The 19,009-nt window shown below is 34.1% G+C and overlaps 1 protein-coding gene across 5 annotated transcripts in view; it reads right to left on the bottom strand.

Annotated features, from left to right (window-relative positions):
- Rcd2 (Reduction in Cnn dots 2) overlaps positions 1-19,009 on the bottom strand; it is a 176,926-nt gene that overhangs the window by 78,204 nt on the left and 79,713 nt on the right. Inside the window, exon 1 of one of the 5 annotated variants that reach the window (XM_069062232.1) lies at positions 11,125-11,241. The exons of 3 other annotated variants lie outside the window; for them this stretch is intronic. In XM_069062232.1, the coding sequence (XP_068918333.1) occupies positions 11,125-11,158 (34 nt within the window). In that variant the 5' untranslated portion in view covers positions 11,159-11,241. Of the gene's footprint in view, positions 1-11,124; positions 11,242-19,009 lie in introns of those variants that run through there. One more of the 5 variants, XM_069062233.1, reaches the window with a different exon arrangement.

The following is a 19,009-nucleotide window of genomic DNA, read 5'->3' as shown; positions in this document are numbered from 1 at the left end:
AAATTTCGCAAAATACAGGTGCGTCCTAAAAAACGCCGCAAGCCATATCTCCGTTATTTATGGCTAGATTTAAATAAAACAAAAACTGGAATATTTAAGTCATTCTAGGTCAGATGATAGTAAACTTTGTTTTTTCAAATATGTAGCTTGGTATATTTTTTTATTCCGATTTTGAAAGAGATTATTTTTCTGGATCCATGTTGTGCTTATAGCGCTTTTAAAGTGATTTATTTTAGTTTTTGTTTTATTTAATTCGAGCCATAAATAACGGAGATATGGCTTGCGGCGTTTTTTAGGACGCACCCTGTATACTGGGCGCAAGTGAAAGCCGAACAACCAGAAACAATTTTTTTTTTTTTTTGTAATATTCAGGGTTTACAGTCCTGCGTTCTGCGAGGCATGCTGGCAATGGCGTTGTCTATGAACTTCTGAGGAGTAGCCTCCCATGCCTCGACCACGGCACCCTGAAGTTCTCCCAAAGTTGTTGGAGGATGTGGTAAACCGTCGATGAATTTTCCCATGTATCCCACACCTTTTCGATGGGCGATAAATCGGGGGATCCAGGAGGCCATGGCAACAATTCGATTTCTTCCTCTTCCAAGAAAGCCCAAGAAGCTTGAGTAATATGTGGGGATGGGTCGTCTTCCTGGAAAATGCCTTCTTCTATGCTTCTTACAAGGCACAACAATGGGTCCTAGTACTAGTACTTAAGCTGTCATAGTGCATCGAATAAACAGTAAGCGAGATCTGCAGCCGTGAGCACCCCATACCATTGCTGCAACAGTATGGTGTACATGGCGCTCCACAGCGAACGTTAAATTGTTGCGTTCACCTCGTAATCGCCTCACTCTCTGCTGTCCATTATGGGCTTCCATACAAAATCTTGATTTATCGGAGACGACCACATGATGTCACTGAAGAGTTCAGTGTTCACATTCTCTGCACCATTCCAGACGTTAATGGAAGCACCAAACGCGGGCAGTAAGAAGTTAGCCCCATTGAACGTACACGGTGGTATACAATACGCATATGAATGGGGCTACCTACTGCTGCATACCACTGATCCGCAACAGCGATTTTCTCTCCTATTGTAAAATGATTTAAGTCAAAATTGACTATTTTTCGACGAGGACTTTACCAGCCTCTCTCTGAGGGCCATGATTCGGAGAAGACGATCCTCTCGTGGTGTGGTTCTTCTGCGAGCCCGAGCGCCTTCACCACAACGTGTACGGTGTTCTTCATCCCATGCCTTCCAAGCTTCCATCCCACTAGCTACGCTTCGATACTTTGGCGAAAAGAAAAACCACCTTCACGAAGCGCCCAACAATACGTCCCCGTTCAAATGGTGTTAACTGAGAAAAATTAGCGTGCCTCCTTCTGCGAGGCATTTTTAATTGAAATGACGTTTTCATGGTAGGATAAAACTGGCGTTTTTTCACACATAAGTCACATAACGTTATCAAACGCAATAAGAATATAGGTATGTACTTTAGTTTTCAACATGACGTTGACAACGACCGTGAGTTCTTTGTCCGAATTGGTTTAAATTTTAATCATTCATTACTGAGTGTTCTGTATTGTACGGTACTGAGAGTAGAATATTGTGTAAAATGTTATTTAAAAAAACGCATTGTTTCTAGGTGTTCAGATTTTAGTTGCGAGCAGTATACAATGTGTTTAGTGTAAGAGTAGGAGCCTGACGAACTTATAATGCAACCCAATATTCAATTTTCATTAGTAACTAAGTGTAATACATAATAATAAATCATATTTTCAAAAAAGTAGTTTTGCCATCCCTGAAGTTTTTTTGAATTCCTCCTTCTCACATTTGCGGAAAAGCTCCCCAGCGATAGTGTTAGTTAATGATGTCCAAAATTACAATTTACAATTTTTAATGAATCTAGTTCCCATTGTCAAATGTATTTTGTGTTGCGTTTATACTTCGTCCGGCTTGTACTCTTACGTGAAACACGTTGGCGCTGGATACAAAGTAAATTACGATAACTGAATTTATTAATGACGTATGTCAGTTGGTTGTCAGGCACCTTGGTATTTTTGCTATTATTAAGTTTCTTAATATCTTTACGGCTTACGTTTTGCATTGGTTCAAAACATAACATAGTTTTGGAAAATCTTCAAAACCGTTGTGCAGTGAATAAAAAATGTAACTGAAGACAACAGTTTAATCAACTATTGGGTGATTCAAAATGATTGTGGATAAGTATGGCAACTATGTACGAAAATGTATGTGGCAACTGTGTGGGTGGGGTAGAGTTGACTTTTGTATGACATTTTATATGCGTGCATTTGATTTATTTTATACCATTGCACGTTGACTTGACAATTTTCAAAATTGTACGATTATGAACTGTCAAAGAAATGTCAACTCTACCCCACCCACACAGTTGCCACATAAATCCATAATTTCAAAGCTAGTTTGAGAATCTTATTGTTTAAATGGTAAACGGTGATAACGGATCAGTGATCATATTAAAAATCTTTTTTAGCCTCCGTATACAAAAACTGATTTTCCATTCAAATCGTCTGGAAAATAGCATTTTCATGCCGCCGGCCGTTATCGACGGTTTTGCACGATTCAAAATCCGCCGGGAACGTAAAATTCCCGGCCTAGTACTTACAAAAGTGACCTTGCTAGATAATGGGCAGGCAGCATTGAACGGACTCCGTTTCGGCGCAGGGACGCGAGGGTCGCGGGTTCGATTCCACTTGTGAAACAAATTTTTTACTTTTTAAAAATGATTTAAATTTGTCGGCATGAAAAATTTTGTGGATTACACGTCCAGAAAATGTTTTGCGAGTGCTCGTGTTGCTTCGCCTCGGCTACGCAATATATCACTCACACTCGCAAAATATCATTTTTTGGACTTGTGATCCAAATAACTATTCCCTGCCTAGGCAAGCAAATCAAAACAGGAATTTTTAATCAAAGATTTTAGGTTGGCAGCACAGAATATCAATGGCATGTGGGATTTTTGTACAATTTTTAAAGTGTGAAATACATATTGATGTCGAGCAAATTTGTATCCTTTATCGCAATTTGTACATTGTGTAGGTATACCAGTAGAGGCCGAGGGGGGTATCAAACGACGAGTTAGTTTTGTCATGACAGTCGTTTCTTGGATCCTTTATGTTGCCAAAGGAAGAAAAATAAATTCCCTATCCGGTAATATTTTAACAAAAATTATTGTATTTTGCTTTAAATAAATTGTCGACGGAAAAACTTTTGAAACGATGTCCTCTTTAAAAATTCATCAATTCATCATTTAAAATTTTAAAGTGGAGGTGATTGGGAACGGCTGAGCGCATGGTAACGACACGGCAAATATACTAGTTTACGTCCCTTTAACGGCTGATACTCATCTTAAAATTTCAAACTTGTAGAGATTAGAGATAAACCCATCCAAACTTTTCGTGGGGACACCTGTGATGACTACTTATACATAGTTATATTTTTTTATTATATTATAAATAACTCAACTAATAATGAGCAGATTATATAACGGATCAGCTGTTTAAATCTTACGTTTTACACGAGTGGTGCGTTCACAATCGACTCTTCAACGCCTACTACGAGGAAAAATGAAAAAAAAATACCCGATATCAATTTATATGTACGGTCGGTGGACAAATAAAACTGGGACACTTAAAATTGAATCTGTGTAAATCAGACCATTGAATTGTCAATATATTTGTCAGTGTCTATATAATATGTCATACCAAAGTTAACCTATTTGTGATAAAGCTGTAGTTAAACGATGCAAATTTGTAAATTTTGACTTATGTGATTGTCATTTTTGTCCCAGTTTTATTTGTCCATCGACTGTACTATCGCGGCCAAAATACTTTGGTCGTCACTTTTTGACACTTCAAAAGTAAATCAAGTATTAATGTCAATATACATGACAATTTCAAATTATTCTTGTCAAAAATATGGCACCTTCAGTTTTTAATAAATATAGAATCGTCTTACTTGCTTCTGAAGGTTGTCTAAACCGCGACCATGTTGATCTTTTGCTTTTGAACCCTGCCTCCGCAGCTGGGATTTACCCCACCCGTATGACACTGATAGATTAAAATAATTCTGACAGTAGTAAAAAATAAGGTTAAACATCCTAAAGTTTGCTTTACAATTGAATGTCATTTATGTCACATTGACGACCAAAGTATTTTGGCCGCGATAGTACATACAGTCTGTTTTTTAATCAAAGAACCACAACACCGCAATTTACACCTAAAATAGAGCTGACAACATTGTACACTTTTGACCTAGGGTGAAAAATCTCATCATATAGAAATTGAGGTTATTAGAGATATTAGAAGCGCAGCATGTTAATAAAGTTAACAATAACTAATAAGAACTAACTTGAAAGTTTAATAAATGTCTTATTTTGCGAGGCATTTTTAATAACACGTTCAAATTTTAGATGCGAGTTTGCGTACTTTCAAGGACATTAATAATGACAGGCGTTGGCTGGTATAGCCAACAGATATCATTAAATTTCCTAAATTTAGTAAAATTTTATATTTGCAAACCTAAATCAACAGGTCGTGGTTCTTTGATTAAAAAACAAACTATACAGGGTGATTTACGAGGAATAATGAGCCCGACGGAATAGAAAATGCAACCCGCAATTCATCAGGAGAAAAACCCGGACATTTACCGCTTCGATGTCCGGCTTTTTGTTGCAATGTATTGTGGGTTGCATTTTCTATTCCGTCGGGCTCATTATTCCTCGTAAATCACCCTGTATATTAAAATTCTCATTTTTACGGAAGAAAAAGGATCAGTCGCCGAACTGATTATGGGCAATGAGAGTTAACCAATTATTGGTTAATTACTACTGTCACAAAATGATTTTTGTACAGCAAAGCCCACAACACTGCATTTACAAAGTGCAAGGTAAAATAATATCTAATAACAGATAAAAATAAATTAACTTACGTGTAGGTACCGGAGGCCAAATATGACAAAGGAAAACTTACCTGCAACAGAAAAAATAGTGTTAATATGAGTAATTATTTATGTTTTAATCGTTTCGTTCAACAAATTCAGATAAATATTTATTGCAGCATATCTTGCGTTAATCATTAAATTCTTTATGTAATAAAAGATTAATTACCGCATAAAACTATACTGCATATTTTGTAAAATTGTTTACATAACATTAAAACGACTATTTTCAATTCACGATTCTATTCTGAACAAGAATCATCAAAAACTGACGTAACGCCGCGTAATAATTTTTACAAGAAATTAAAATTCGGTAAATTTACACCGAAGTTTTACCACCACCACTACCACCACCCCATTACTTTAAAAACAGTTTGATATTGAGACTATTTTTGATTTATGAAAATCGTTGCCTAGTTAGTACATGATCGGCAACTTCAACAATGTTCAAAAAATTCTTTAATTTTTTTATTTATAACTTGTATTAGGCCAAAAATAACGAACTGAATATAAACAAATGTTATTCTTTGATTTGGACAGGTAACCATTACAGAATCTAAGAGTGGCTCGTAATTTTGCGTTGTCTAAATATAGAGTCTCTGATAATTAATTCTTCCTCGTTCTGTTCTTACCTTGCTGGGGCAAGGATAGAAACATTAACCAGTCATCTACTAAGGGTACTTTGTAACTAAAATTGATAATTTTGAATTTTTGTGGTTCTCTTTCAACAATCGTAGAAAATGTTACTTGAAGATATGGATAAGTTAATATATATATTTTTTTATTTATATTGTTCTAATTGTTCTATTGTTTAATTGTTCTAATGGGAAGCAAAATTTTTAACGAAGTGTTTCATTTAATAGCAATAATTATTTATTTCTTAAAGCCATGCTAAAAAATTACACTTCATTTATTAATAATTACTCCTCAAGTACCAAACTAGTTATGCCGAAAATTAAATAGTCAACTAAAATCGATGTTATCGGTACACATCACAGTGTAATTGTTTTACTTCTGTTGTCTCACTCTTATCGCGTGAAATTACTCCATCGCGTGTTTATTTTCATTCACAAACAAACGCCAGTTTATTTACATAAAGGACTAATTTACAAGTAAATAAATACGCTAATGCAATAAGAAGTTCATTGTTACACTGACATTAACTTAAGAATCACGTTGGCAGTACGCCCGTGACAATCTTTAGTTATTCGCTGTTCCTGCTTAACAAGAAGATTAATAAAAAATTTAGTCTGTATAAATTTAAAAGTGATAAACTGCAGTAATTCGATACACCCATTAGTCAAAATCGTTTAATTATTAATTAAAACTAAGATGACTGCCAGTTTATAAATACAACAACCTGTAATAATTCTTTCTGGCTGCAGGCTGCCTCTTTCAGTCCATTGCAAATAACGTCATCTTTTACTTATCTTATAATACACAAATGTACATATATGTTCATATGCAAAACCTTTCCTACTTTACCACCAGAGTTCACACCGAAATCCACATTTTATATTATATTAATAATATGTATTATGTTAATTATGACATGTGACGTTGATTCAATTAACTAATTAATTTTTCAATTATAGTTAGCTACGGAGGCGGAGGAACAATTTCGTAAAAATAAATAGAAATGATAAATAAATCTCGCATCTGATTGTGAGAGAATAAAATATGAATCACAAAAGACTATATTTAGACATTAACAGTTAACTTCTCACTTGTCTCCTTTACCTCAGTATGGAGTAATTTAATTTCTTATTCAAGTTCTACAAAATGCCTTACTTATGTTCATAGAAGTTTGCATCTTGGCTGATGTCTGAACTTTAAAGTAGACTAGTGAAATATTTGTTCGTGGTTAGGTGTATAATATTCATGATTATGATTTCATCCTGGTACATATTTTATGAACCGCACAATTTGCTAATAAGCATTAATTTAAAGCATATTCTAGCCTCACAATTGCAGGACCCGTTTAACGAACCGAAAAAATCCCGCCTTCTATACATGTACAATTTGCTTTTTTTGTATATCTCTCAGGCAGGAGACATCAAAGGGAATCAATAGACGATATGAATCATGACAGACGTACACATAAACCCCCTCTCACTGGGCCCAAACCGCAAAGTGTTATCGGATAAAACATCGAAGGGGGTTATTTTTCACACAATGTAATGCCTGATAATCTCTTTAGCAGAGCTGATAGATTCCGGGCGAGTTGAAGTTCGCTGTCAGAGCCATAACCTATACGAAGCGAATGGGCTTTGAGGATATTTACTTGGCAAATACAAATGGGTCTGGCAACACGGTGAGAAGTGCCCCTACGTTCCAGAGGTTGTGGCACAAGTACAACTCACACGCCTCGAGCTCCCGCTAACTTTGCATTTATACACCACATCAAGTCAGACGTACAAACGTACTTTCATATTATCAAGTGATGCCGTTTGTAATGGAACTTTTCTTACTTCGCTAGGAGCTAGCAGCTTCCACTCGATCGAGTTCACTCAATTTACTTGTTCGAGGGAGCTGAATCTAAGTCGGATATGACTGCGGGTATTCATACACAAGAACATAACTCCAGGTAAAAACTTCTTAAACCATCGTAAATGGATTAAAGGTATGTATATATTTTTCGATAGAATCTTTTATGCTGAAATTGTCGTGGATAAATGTGTTGGATTCGACGTTTTGAAACGATTTCCAGAGGTAATCAAAAATGTCACGTTGGTATTACGAACCAAATTTTGTGTGTAACTAACTAGTGCAAAACGAGGAATATCTCTGATGTGTCGTTACGATAGATTACTAATTACATATTGCAATCTCACATTAACGAAAGCAGATACAAATCACTTTGTATTTTTTTTAAACGCTTTGTAATGGTGCTTCTGCCTTTTTGATTAAAGCTTTTAGGAAAAACCGCCGGAGCTGTAATTAATATTGATTTTGATACCAAATTAATTGCAGTGGTTAATCTTTCAGTGAAATTTTTTTCAATAGATGGATGAAGAGGCCTTTTGGGAAAAGAATTTCGCTGAATGTGAAATACAATAATTTATGAATAACAAGAACATCTTTCCTAGTTAGTGGTTGTAGGTTTAAGGCAATATTAAACTTTGCGTTAATCATAAATTATCAAGCAACGCAGTTCAAATTCAGTGCGTATACAGGGGTATTTTACAAGTGATAATTGAAATGAAAATGCAACCCCCAATACATTTCCAAAGTGAACGTGACTATTTTAAATATCATATTGTTTTAAAATGAAATTATGAATCCACGATGGCTTTGCTTCCAATAGTTTTATTTGTCACAACTGACAATTACGAAAAAGGAGGAGAAAACAGACAGGATTGTGATTTATGGCGAATGTAATAAAAATGCTTCTGCCGTTGCGTGTTTATGCAGACATGACAATGGACATTTTTCCCAAAACTCCTCGTTTTTTCACAATTTCATTTAACCAAGCCAATGACGTTTATGTCAAAATTTACGAAACTGTATAGCTAACCGTTTTATGTTTTTTAAATAAAAAAAATATCCACGTTTACTTTGAAAATGTATTGTAGGTTGCATTTTCAATTCCGTCGGGCACATTGTCACTCGTGAAATACCCTATATAAATTTGGGGTGAAATGTAAATAGATATGTACAGATCATTATAAATGATTGTCCCATCGCAGTTGGCGTTGAAAATCCACACAAATTTTGGATGTGCCGCCTGCTTCGCAACGTTAGACAAACTAGTAGACAGATTTCCACTACCGCCAGTAGCGCCACCTATCGGCGATGCTAGTCTCACTCATGTTATCAAGCTTAGGGCACATTCAATTTAGCCACCAATGCTCGCCAAGGCCTACTACGATGGTACAATCATTTATAATGACCCTGTATATGTATTCGTACGTTATAGAGCAACACCTAAAATCAATACTTTTCGTGTTACAATAATTCTGCAGTAAAATTAATACAAAACAGAAAAAACAACATTTTTTGAAACATCACTGTTTATTTACATGTGCATGTCGTCTTGACATAAGTACTTTACTCCACTAGTATTGCAAGGTGCAAGGTAAAATTTCTGTACTTTTGTACTTTTGTCGTGATTTCGCTGCTATCAAAGTTGTAGTGCTCGCATTTGCTACAATTTCAAGATCTGGAGGAACTACTTGCTTGGTCTGTGTTGTCTGTATTTTAGTGGTGCTGAAAGAAGAGTAATAGAAATGAAAATCGTCTCCAACCTTCTACTTTGGTTTGTATAATATTACTTTTTCTATTAGGCACCTTTAACACAGTCAGTATAACACTCAAAACGGATTTCGAAAAGGAGTTCTTTTCGATTTCAGGAACATTTACTTAAATTTTTAATGTTGGCAGTGACTCACAGTGAGCAATTGCTAGATGATCACTGCACTTCAGGACACTTTAAATTCAAAACTTACAATTGTTCGTCTATTTACCAGCGTTACCAACCCTTATATTTGCCAAATATAATTTTTCTAGCATTATGTTTTGAACTTTTTTTTAATTTAAAATATAAAATTAAAATAGGGGCAAAATAGAAAAAATATTGTATTACACTAGTTTTACAAGCCATTTTTTCGCACTTGTTTGCTTTATAGCACTCCTCGCTGCGCTCGTCGTGCTCTAAAAAACGCGTGCAACAAAATGGTGTTTTATAAAACTCGTATAATAACTAATAGTAATTAAAACGTTGTATGATATCCGTATCGTAACTTCATATTCCGATATTTGATGGATTAAGTTTGTCGCCCGCTTGGCCAAAACGAGCCTAACCGAACCGAACAGTTAAAATTATAAAGTAACATATAAATCAGTGTCCACACATTTATCCCAACCGAACTTAACCGAATAATTTGGTACTGTTGTGGGCGTTCGGTTACCTTCGTTAACTCTTTCACTGTGCAACATGCCATCTATCAATGCAAAAGTGTGGGTCACGGAAAAGTTTAACGACGAAATATTGTATCACAAAGTGATCTTACGTTGACACATTTAAAATAGAACTCATTTAATAAATTTTTGTGTAATAAAGATCTACTTACTTACACACTTCTTCAATAAATTTTTCAATCTTAAACATTTCCCATTTAAAAATATAAAAAATAAGAGAAACTGCTGGTTGTGTAGTATGTGGGGAAAATATGTAGTTGTTTTACAGCGATTACTTCAACAGTTTTATGAAAGGTAGTTACGGTTTCAAATGGAATGTTTAAGTTGAATCTGAATGCACCCAAAACATTCTCTTTTTTGTTTTTCAGTCCTAAGCTGTTGCGACATAAACCTCTTCAGAGCTGAATATTTTCTGGACTGAATTAAAAACTCAATTCCTACCTACCGGAAGATTTGCTCCAACGTGCGTAGGCCAATTCGATTCGGTTCGGCTACGGTGCACGGCAAGCTTTACGGCCTCCTTGGACATTTTTCCCATCTTGTATCGTAATATGACATGTTATGATACTTTTATCGTAAATAACTCTTATTTATTTATTTATTAATAATTGTATGACAAATTTGTAAGGTAAACATAACAGTAAGGTTATTCACAGAGTATTAGAGGCAATCCGTACGGTACAAAACATTATTCTAGCGTGATTCAGTTTCTAATGATACCTCATTTACAGTGAACTTTACGTATTTTGGCACAATGCCAATGATGTGCATTTTATATTGTAATTATAATTGTTTCACATTTGCTCCCATTTGCACAGTTTAAGACGTTCTTTTACAAATCTCTGTTGTTTCAATCGTATCCTAACAACCAGGTGGAAAGTAGACAACCTTTTCGTATTTTGACGTTTTTGCCATAAGATTCAATAGCGACTAGATTCAACTCATAAATCAATTAACACCTGTCCTTTTTGTTGTATGTACTTATGTATACAAACACTAGTTTAACAAACATTCAGCAAATCTTTCGTTATTACAATTATCCTTAATAAAAATATAATAAAGAAAATGATCTCTAGTTACTACGTTATTCGAAATCTTGCGACAACTATTAAACAAAATATCCATACAGGTATAGATAAATAACCTGTGACTACGATTGTTCAACTTGTTACGGAACTTTGACGGTTACTTGAACTAAATAGGAATAATATTAATAAAAATAACCTACTCACATGTTAGTGATATGACCAAGATTTTTACCGACATGTCCTGTCGTCTTTGGTTTATCGCACCAACTGCCTGTGCAATGTTAGAAACGACGATACACAACTCTGATAAGTGTTATCTTTATAAGATAAACTTGCAAACGTTCCAGGGAGAAATTGCTAATTTAAGGTAATAACATTAAGAATTCAGTTGTTTAGTGAAAAACACAAAAGACCAACAATACAATGAGTTCGAAATGTTTTGCATATATGTAGGTATTTAGATTAAATAGGTACATTAATTAATTGTACATTATGTATATTTAAAGTAACGTACCTACACTTTTTTTTCAAATCAAAGATTTATTCCGTTTCATTTTTATACCAATTAAGTTGTAATTGTGTACGTTCTTTAACAATACGCAGCAATTACACATGGTAAAGCGACAATAAACTGTAAAAACACTTACATACGAAAATAATACTATGTATATTATTGAACGAGCGGATAATGATGGCTATTACTCGTGAGGATGATTTCGTGTCACGAGGCGCAGGCGAGTGGCGTATTCATCCGACCGAATAATAGCCATTATCTGCGAATAGAATAACATACTATACTTTTTCTACGACAATGTAATGAAACTGATAAATAAGTTTCATTATTAGACAAACTGAAACTGACGTTTTAAAACTATTACTCTGTATACCTGATATTTGCAGTGAGTTTTGAAATTATTATTCACAGGCTGTGGGTAATTCTGTTATCCAATGAAAAGCACTTTAAAAATTACAGTATTATCCAATAGGTGTAGAAAAAATGGTTTTTCGAAGAATTTTTTTAAATTTATAATGTGATTATTATAAAACGGAAGATTTTAGAAACTTATCTTTAGTAATGGTAACTAAGTTAATAACCGGTTTCAGTTTCAAATTTCGTTTTTATTAAAAAATAGCAGACATAAATCTCTACCACATGAGCGACCTATAACTTAACAATTGTCTGATTCGCGTGGCAGAAATAAACAAACTCTTTTATACCGGCGATTACATACCAAATCGTTTCAATGCAGTCGATCGTTTAAAAAAGTCGGTTTTAAAGAGTTGCCTCTAGGCTAAATGTCGTTAATTTCGCGACTCTCCAAAGCGAAACAGTATACACCAGAGTCGTTAATTAAGTTAATTTAGTGACCAGCGTTGTCGAATAATTCCTGTTGAAATGCGAGAAGAGGTCTTCTTAATCTGACTGAAGTATGTTTACTTAGCGTTTAATTACAATGGACTAAATCCATGTGATGCTGACCTATATATATATATATAACGAAGATGAGAGAACACTGTTTACAAAGAGGAGAAATCCGAATTTCGTTCTTTTCACCGTTGTCTGTTTTCATGCAGCATTAATAAAATTACATTATTTTCGTGGTGTTTAACAAGGTTATATTCGAGAATTTTTTTGAGCTTTCACGTAACTGTTAATTATTGAATGCAAAATATGCCTGCTGCTTTATTTCGCTTCCAAGCAAATACATATACACTGCGAGTGTAAGGTATAAAATTCTTTAAATTTCAGTTGATATTCCGCAAAAATCAATCACATCGAAATGTACTGACATCCTTTACTGTTTTAATCGACCCATTTCAAAAATGGTTTCACTACTAGATACAGGTAAAACTTCTCAAAAAATATAACATTTAATCCCTGTTGCATCGATTGACTAGTTGCAGGTTCCAGGATTTTGTCAGAAATAAACAACATAAACTTAGAATTTTATTTCTTACTTTAAACTCGCACTGTAAAATACATAATGTTTCTAGGTGGAAATCAAAGGCTAAGTATGTGAGAAATCTCAACAAACAGCAAAATATCGAACTATATATATACAGCAATAAATAATCTTCTTATGAAAGCAGTTTCGAATCGGTGTTTAAAGGTGGGAAATGTACTAATCGGACGTTTGGTCAGTATGGTAAAAATCTTAGGAAAACAAACGAGTGTTTGTAAATTGTATGGAGCCCGAAGTTTCGTGGATTCCAGTGATCTGAGCTCGTTAGTCCTAATATGAGTGATTAGCGAGTCGTGGAGCATGGAAAACGCTCCCGTCGAGACGGGGTATACCACCAAGTCTACCCTTGATTTAAAGGGCGATTATGTAAGGGAGGTTACCTTATATCTAAGGGGATTATAAGCGCATATAATACCACGACAAATTTCATGGTTGGCCCTCGGCTATATAAAATCCACTTTCCTAAATTTCCGACAAAATTACATCGATTTTCCAACAACCGGTTAGCTTGTACTTATACCTAATACTTACGGATATCTTGGTAAACAAAGCTTATCATGTGATAAAAAAAATGTCACGATAAGGTCGAAAATATTGTTCGCATAAGATAAAAACAGTAGGAAAATCAGCAATTGATTGTAAACTATAGGAATTTAACAGCAGAGAAAACAATGAATAAAAATTTCAGCCATTTCCGTTTGAATAAGCTTCCATATAAATGAATTTTCAAGAACCATATTACATAAATCTTGGGTTTGATTAGGGAGTCATTTTCTGTGCAATTTACTCCAACTTATTAAATGTAAATAACATCGTAGTTTTCCTCTTTTGCGGCATCGATTCGTAATGACCATAATTCTCCGACGAATCAGGAACGACAGGTTAAAAACTTATCTAAAAGCGAGAATCAGAATCCAAATTACAAAAAAAAAAAAATGCAAAGTATCCGAAAGTAATTACGATTCCAGATTATAATTAATCAACTTAAGTACATAACATTTTTGTTTTATAATACAAAAATTTCCGATACTAATGCGGAATCTGGAAAAGTGCCCCGAATGCTTGCAGCGTTTCCACGTTGAATGGCAAGGGAAATCCTCTCAAAAAGGAATTTCTTTGATTTTGAATCGCCTGATTCCGCAATAAGTCGGTTTCCGATAACATTAATGAAATCGATGATGAAATTTAATTAAATTCTTAATGTAAAAACCCATTGGAAATTAATTATTTTTCGTAAAATTTATTTATTACTACTTCGGGTTGGTGTTTTGTAAAATGTTTTGTTTTAAGGATTTTTCAAAAGTTAACGTTTGCGAATACAATATCGGACAGCGCATTGCTCAAAGTAAAAAACTTCTGCTTTGAAAGCTCTAAAAGTAATAGTTGCTGGACGTAAAACGATTTATAAAACTTCTTTGAAGTGTTATTGGCATTCAATACGTAAAAGTTTCACTTCTGCGAGACAGTCTAATAAAATAAATGTAGATTTCCAACAAATTTCGAAGTATTTCCATTGTGTCGTTGTAATGCAAGGAAAACCGCACCGTACGCATATACCTACAGGCTGATTCACGTAACCCGTTCATTAGAAACTTTTTGATTTCCCAAAATCATATTAATATGAAAATTGGTAGTTGACTATAATCGACTACTCCAAGTTCAAATGAAATATTTTTAAAATGGCGACACTTCCGGAAATACCGGAAATCGATGCCATCTTTGTTTTTTTTTTAATAGAAAGGCCCCATTTTGACTTCACATTTCGATTCTACTTTAACTTTTGAGTTTAGTATGTCTTTTTGTCAAAATAATAAAAAATAAGCAAATTAACAAAAAAATATGTTCAATTAAATCATTTAGCTTAGTTTTGGAGATATGAACAGTTTTAGGAAAATCTTTCCTATTTTTTTTAAGCCACTACGCAACGTTTTTCGCCAAAATGGCAGAGAGAGTTCTATTACCAGTTAAAATTAATGTATTTATTTCAGAAACATCCTGTATGTATTTAGTTATACCTACATATACATACCACTTTTCACGTTATGTATCTCGGGAAACGAACACGAAAGAAATGCTTATTTTAAAGAGTCCTATAGGTGATTAAATTTATTACGTGGACTTCCATAACACCCTGTATATGTATATGTAGCTTTTTTTTTACTATACGTACAGTTGTAGGTACTTACGCGGCACACTTGCAATAGAAAACTTAGATGATAATTGAAAATATTTTCCTGTGCTAATTCTACCGGGTGATCAAGAAGGACTGTTTAAGTTGGCAATACAATTAAGAAAATTTTTATTTATAACACTGTAACTGAATATGTTTTGTTGGTTTATTTGACAAATATCTGAAATAGGTATAGCATTAACACCGACAAGCCACCAACAACCGGAAGTTACTCCTGTTATACGATTTAAAATACGATTCAGTGTTACCAACTTAAACAGTCCTTATTGATCACCCCGTATACTTACATTATAGTCTATACTTATTTTGTTGGTTGTGTTTTCAAAAATCCCGATTTGTAATAGTAATTAACGTTATAAGTCCGGGAACTCATAGTTTACAGTATGAGTGAGACGTTTAAGGACGAGGCGACGAAGGAGCCGAGTCTTGAAACTCGAAACGAATACTGTAAAAAGAGTTCACGGACGAATGTCGTTATGTATTTTATTTCATCCTGCCTCAAATTTCCTTTGAAAGAAACACTGAAATTAATTTCAAAATAATTTAACAAATGCTCCAAATCTAGTCACATTTTTGGAACATGATTAGCAACGGCTGTTTGGCAATTGTTTATTTTGTTGAAATAATTTGGTGCGTCAAAATGACTTCTAAAGCAAATCCTCCAGAAATTGTAAGAAAATCTGCAGAAGCCTGTGCTGAATTAATACCTAGCAAGAATAGCAAGTCTGGTGAAAGGTATCAAAAACAATGCAGCCATTTTTGTAAATGGAAATCAGAAAATAATGTGAAGAAAATTACCTACGGAAGAGGTTATGCTGGCTGGCCTATTTTTTAGATTTGGTTTAAATGGTTGTATTATTTTATTTGTGAACTAACGTTTTTAGTCTGAGAAAGTAAGTGCATCATCTTCTTTGTGGCCGAAATAGTTAAATGGTTAATTTGTATTTAGATCTAGTTTTGAATAAAACATTTCTTAAACCTGAATAATTGTTATTGCGATTTGTACGATTGTTACTTTTGTGTTTCCAATAGCAACACTTAACCGGCGTCCGGCCGTTTTTTGCGTTTTCCCGGATTCAAACTGATGACGTAAAGTATTGAAATTTGACACAGGATGAAATAAATTACTGTAACAGTATTGTATTTTTCTAAAACAAAATTGGTCGTGCAATTGCCGATTTAAATTTTAATGCGCCGATACTGAGTGACCACATGAATACTATCGGTCCTATTAAGCTGCTTCATTACCAGATATCTGGCGATGTTCCAACGGGGTAACCACTGATCATGATTATAATGGTCTCGACACATGTAGGTGTCCACGACGGCACCTATATCTCAAATTCACAGACATTTGATGTTATGTTGTATGTACACGGTGCATTATATTCCACGCCTGCCAACCGTCGTTGCCATCGCTATGTTGAATGGAACAAGTAAATTTCGCCATGTACTGTCCCGACAAATTAATAATGCGCGCCCTTTCCTGACTTACTGCCGCAAAACGCGCACAATATGCTCGAATGTCTCTGATGGTCGTGAGTAATTGGAGGTCTTTTATATTTTATAACTTTTGTCGGTATTTATTTTTCGCTCGAATAAAATGGTTCTTTTCGTCAACACATTTTTTAAGCACGGTAATATTTTAAAACAAAATTACAATTTACCACGTACGTGTGTTAATATCTTTGTAATTGACTTTCAAGTATCTTTATTTCATATTTTTCAAAGCAATAAATCACAATAAAATACAATTTTTATTATTGGTTTATTGCAATTTTGTTGTGGCAGATTTTCGTAGATATATCCATATGTACTATTGCGTGCAAAAAAAGTGGGACATCAAATTTCTGTCAGTTTTGAAAAATTCGATGTAGTTCAAGCTTTATTGTCATTTTTTTTACACTATTCCAGCTGACAGTTTAAAAATTTATTTTATATGTACTTCAATTTTCCTTTTCCAAATGCCCTCTTCTTTTAACAAAGGCAGATTTTGATCGGAAATTGCATTAATAGTTATTTATTTAACGAGTAATGATGTAATTTTGGCTTTTTTTGGTATGAGTGGATCAGTTTAAAACTCGAGTGCAACGAGAGTTTTAAAGGTCCACGAGTGCCAAAAAAAGCCCAAATTACACAAGAACGAGTTGAATACAACGTTTTTTTGTTCGACGAGCCCCTTAAAGGCTTTAAATTTAAAATTAGCGTTTCGTTTTGACAAGTTGTCAAATTTATCATAATCCGTTCACACACGAGAAAATTCTCAAATTCTGACAGTGTCGAACAAAAAATAAATATTCACTACGTGCTTACTTACAATCATTCCCTACAACCTACAATACTTAATGACAACGTCAATCAATTCAAAGTAGGGTTAGAATCAGATAAGTGTTATTTCACATTAAAAGTCAAGACAATGACGTTGATGTTCCACTTTTTATGCCCGCAATAGTACTGTCGCCAGCAAGAAATTCTGGTCGTCAATGTCATTTCAAAATTTGGTTAAATTGTAACAAATGAAAAAAAAATCCCTGCCTGATTATGCCCATGCCAACAAAGTGTCAAAAAATGAATTAATCATTGTCAGTTAATGTCATACAACATGATGATAGGTTATGATATTTACGATCGTTTTACAATGGAGCATTTTCCATTGCGTCAAAACATAATTTTGACGACCAGTTTTTTTTGCTCGCGACAGTACATACAGTTTGCCCATTGTAGCTTGAGATGTGAGGGATGCGCAAAGTTGAATAAAGAGGTCCTGGAAGCAACAAAGAAATGCCACAAAATTAGTATTAGACCACTGCGCATCCGGCTCTCACAGCTCAAGCTACAATGGGCAAGCTGTACATATAGTTGACTCAAGTTGCAAAAGCATTTTTTCAATATTTTTGAACCAAATAAAGGAGGATTTTAATTATTAATTAAAATTAATTAATTGGTTGTGAATAGTCTACAAAACGCCCTAATAAATTCACATATAGCCCCAAGGACTTCAAGGCTAAACTGTCAAAATATTTTTTTTTCAAATGCTAACACGATTTTTTTTAACAATTCTGATAAAGATTTTTATTCTGAAAAGAACAATGTATCACAAGTATACACTTACATACCAAAAATACAAAAAAAAAAAGTTAAAAAACGCTATCGTCTATGCTTAATCCACCCGCAGTGAAATCCACTCCAAGAGGGAGTTTATTTAGATTTTAAAAAAATCTTCGGAGTGAAATACATAATTCTTTGACTATTAGTGGTTTGCCGCTACATAAGTTAGTATTGAAAGTTAATTGCATCGTTTTACTGATCAGAAACTTAAATACAAAGGAAGCATTAGTCAATGGAACAAGAATGCGCATCAAGTTTATCCATCGAAATGCTATTGATTGCGAACTTTTAACTGGAACCGCACGCAATAAGATAATTTTGATTCCACGTATAACTGTAACATATTCCGGTACTATTTTACCATTTAACTTTCAAAGAACTCAATTTCCAATTATACCTGCATTTGCGATGACAATCGAAAAAAATTGGAATTTTATTGAGGCAACCAGTTTTTACACATGGTCAATTGTAGGTCGCAAACATCGTCTACGCAGAAGTTTTGACTCATTAAATTAATTTTCAAACCATTTTAAGTTCAATGGACAACATTTATTTTTTTAACCGCCCAGTTTCTATAAAAAATATATATAAAAAAATACGAAGCACGTATTCTTTATTTCATTTTTTGTATTAATTTTTTGAAGTGAAACTTTTTATGGGAGGGTCTTGAAATTCTGATCGGCAACCTTTTTGTGTGACGAAAAGTGGTGGGGGTAAACACTCGGGTCGAGTGGGAGCAGTGTCGTGCGACGGTTGCGCCAATATTTCCATCTCACTTAAATGTAAGTTAATCTGTTTGACACGATACAAACATTCCTTAAAATTC

This window comes from Tenebrio molitor, chromosome 1 (assembly GCF_963966145.1).
Source record: "Tenebrio molitor chromosome 1, icTenMoli1.1, whole genome shotgun sequence".
Classification (NCBI taxonomy): Eukaryota; Metazoa; Arthropoda; class Insecta; order Coleoptera; family Tenebrionidae; genus Tenebrio; species Tenebrio molitor.
The sequence above is the reverse complement of the archived record's forward strand: the minus strand, read 5'-3'. Positions and strand labels throughout refer to the sequence as shown.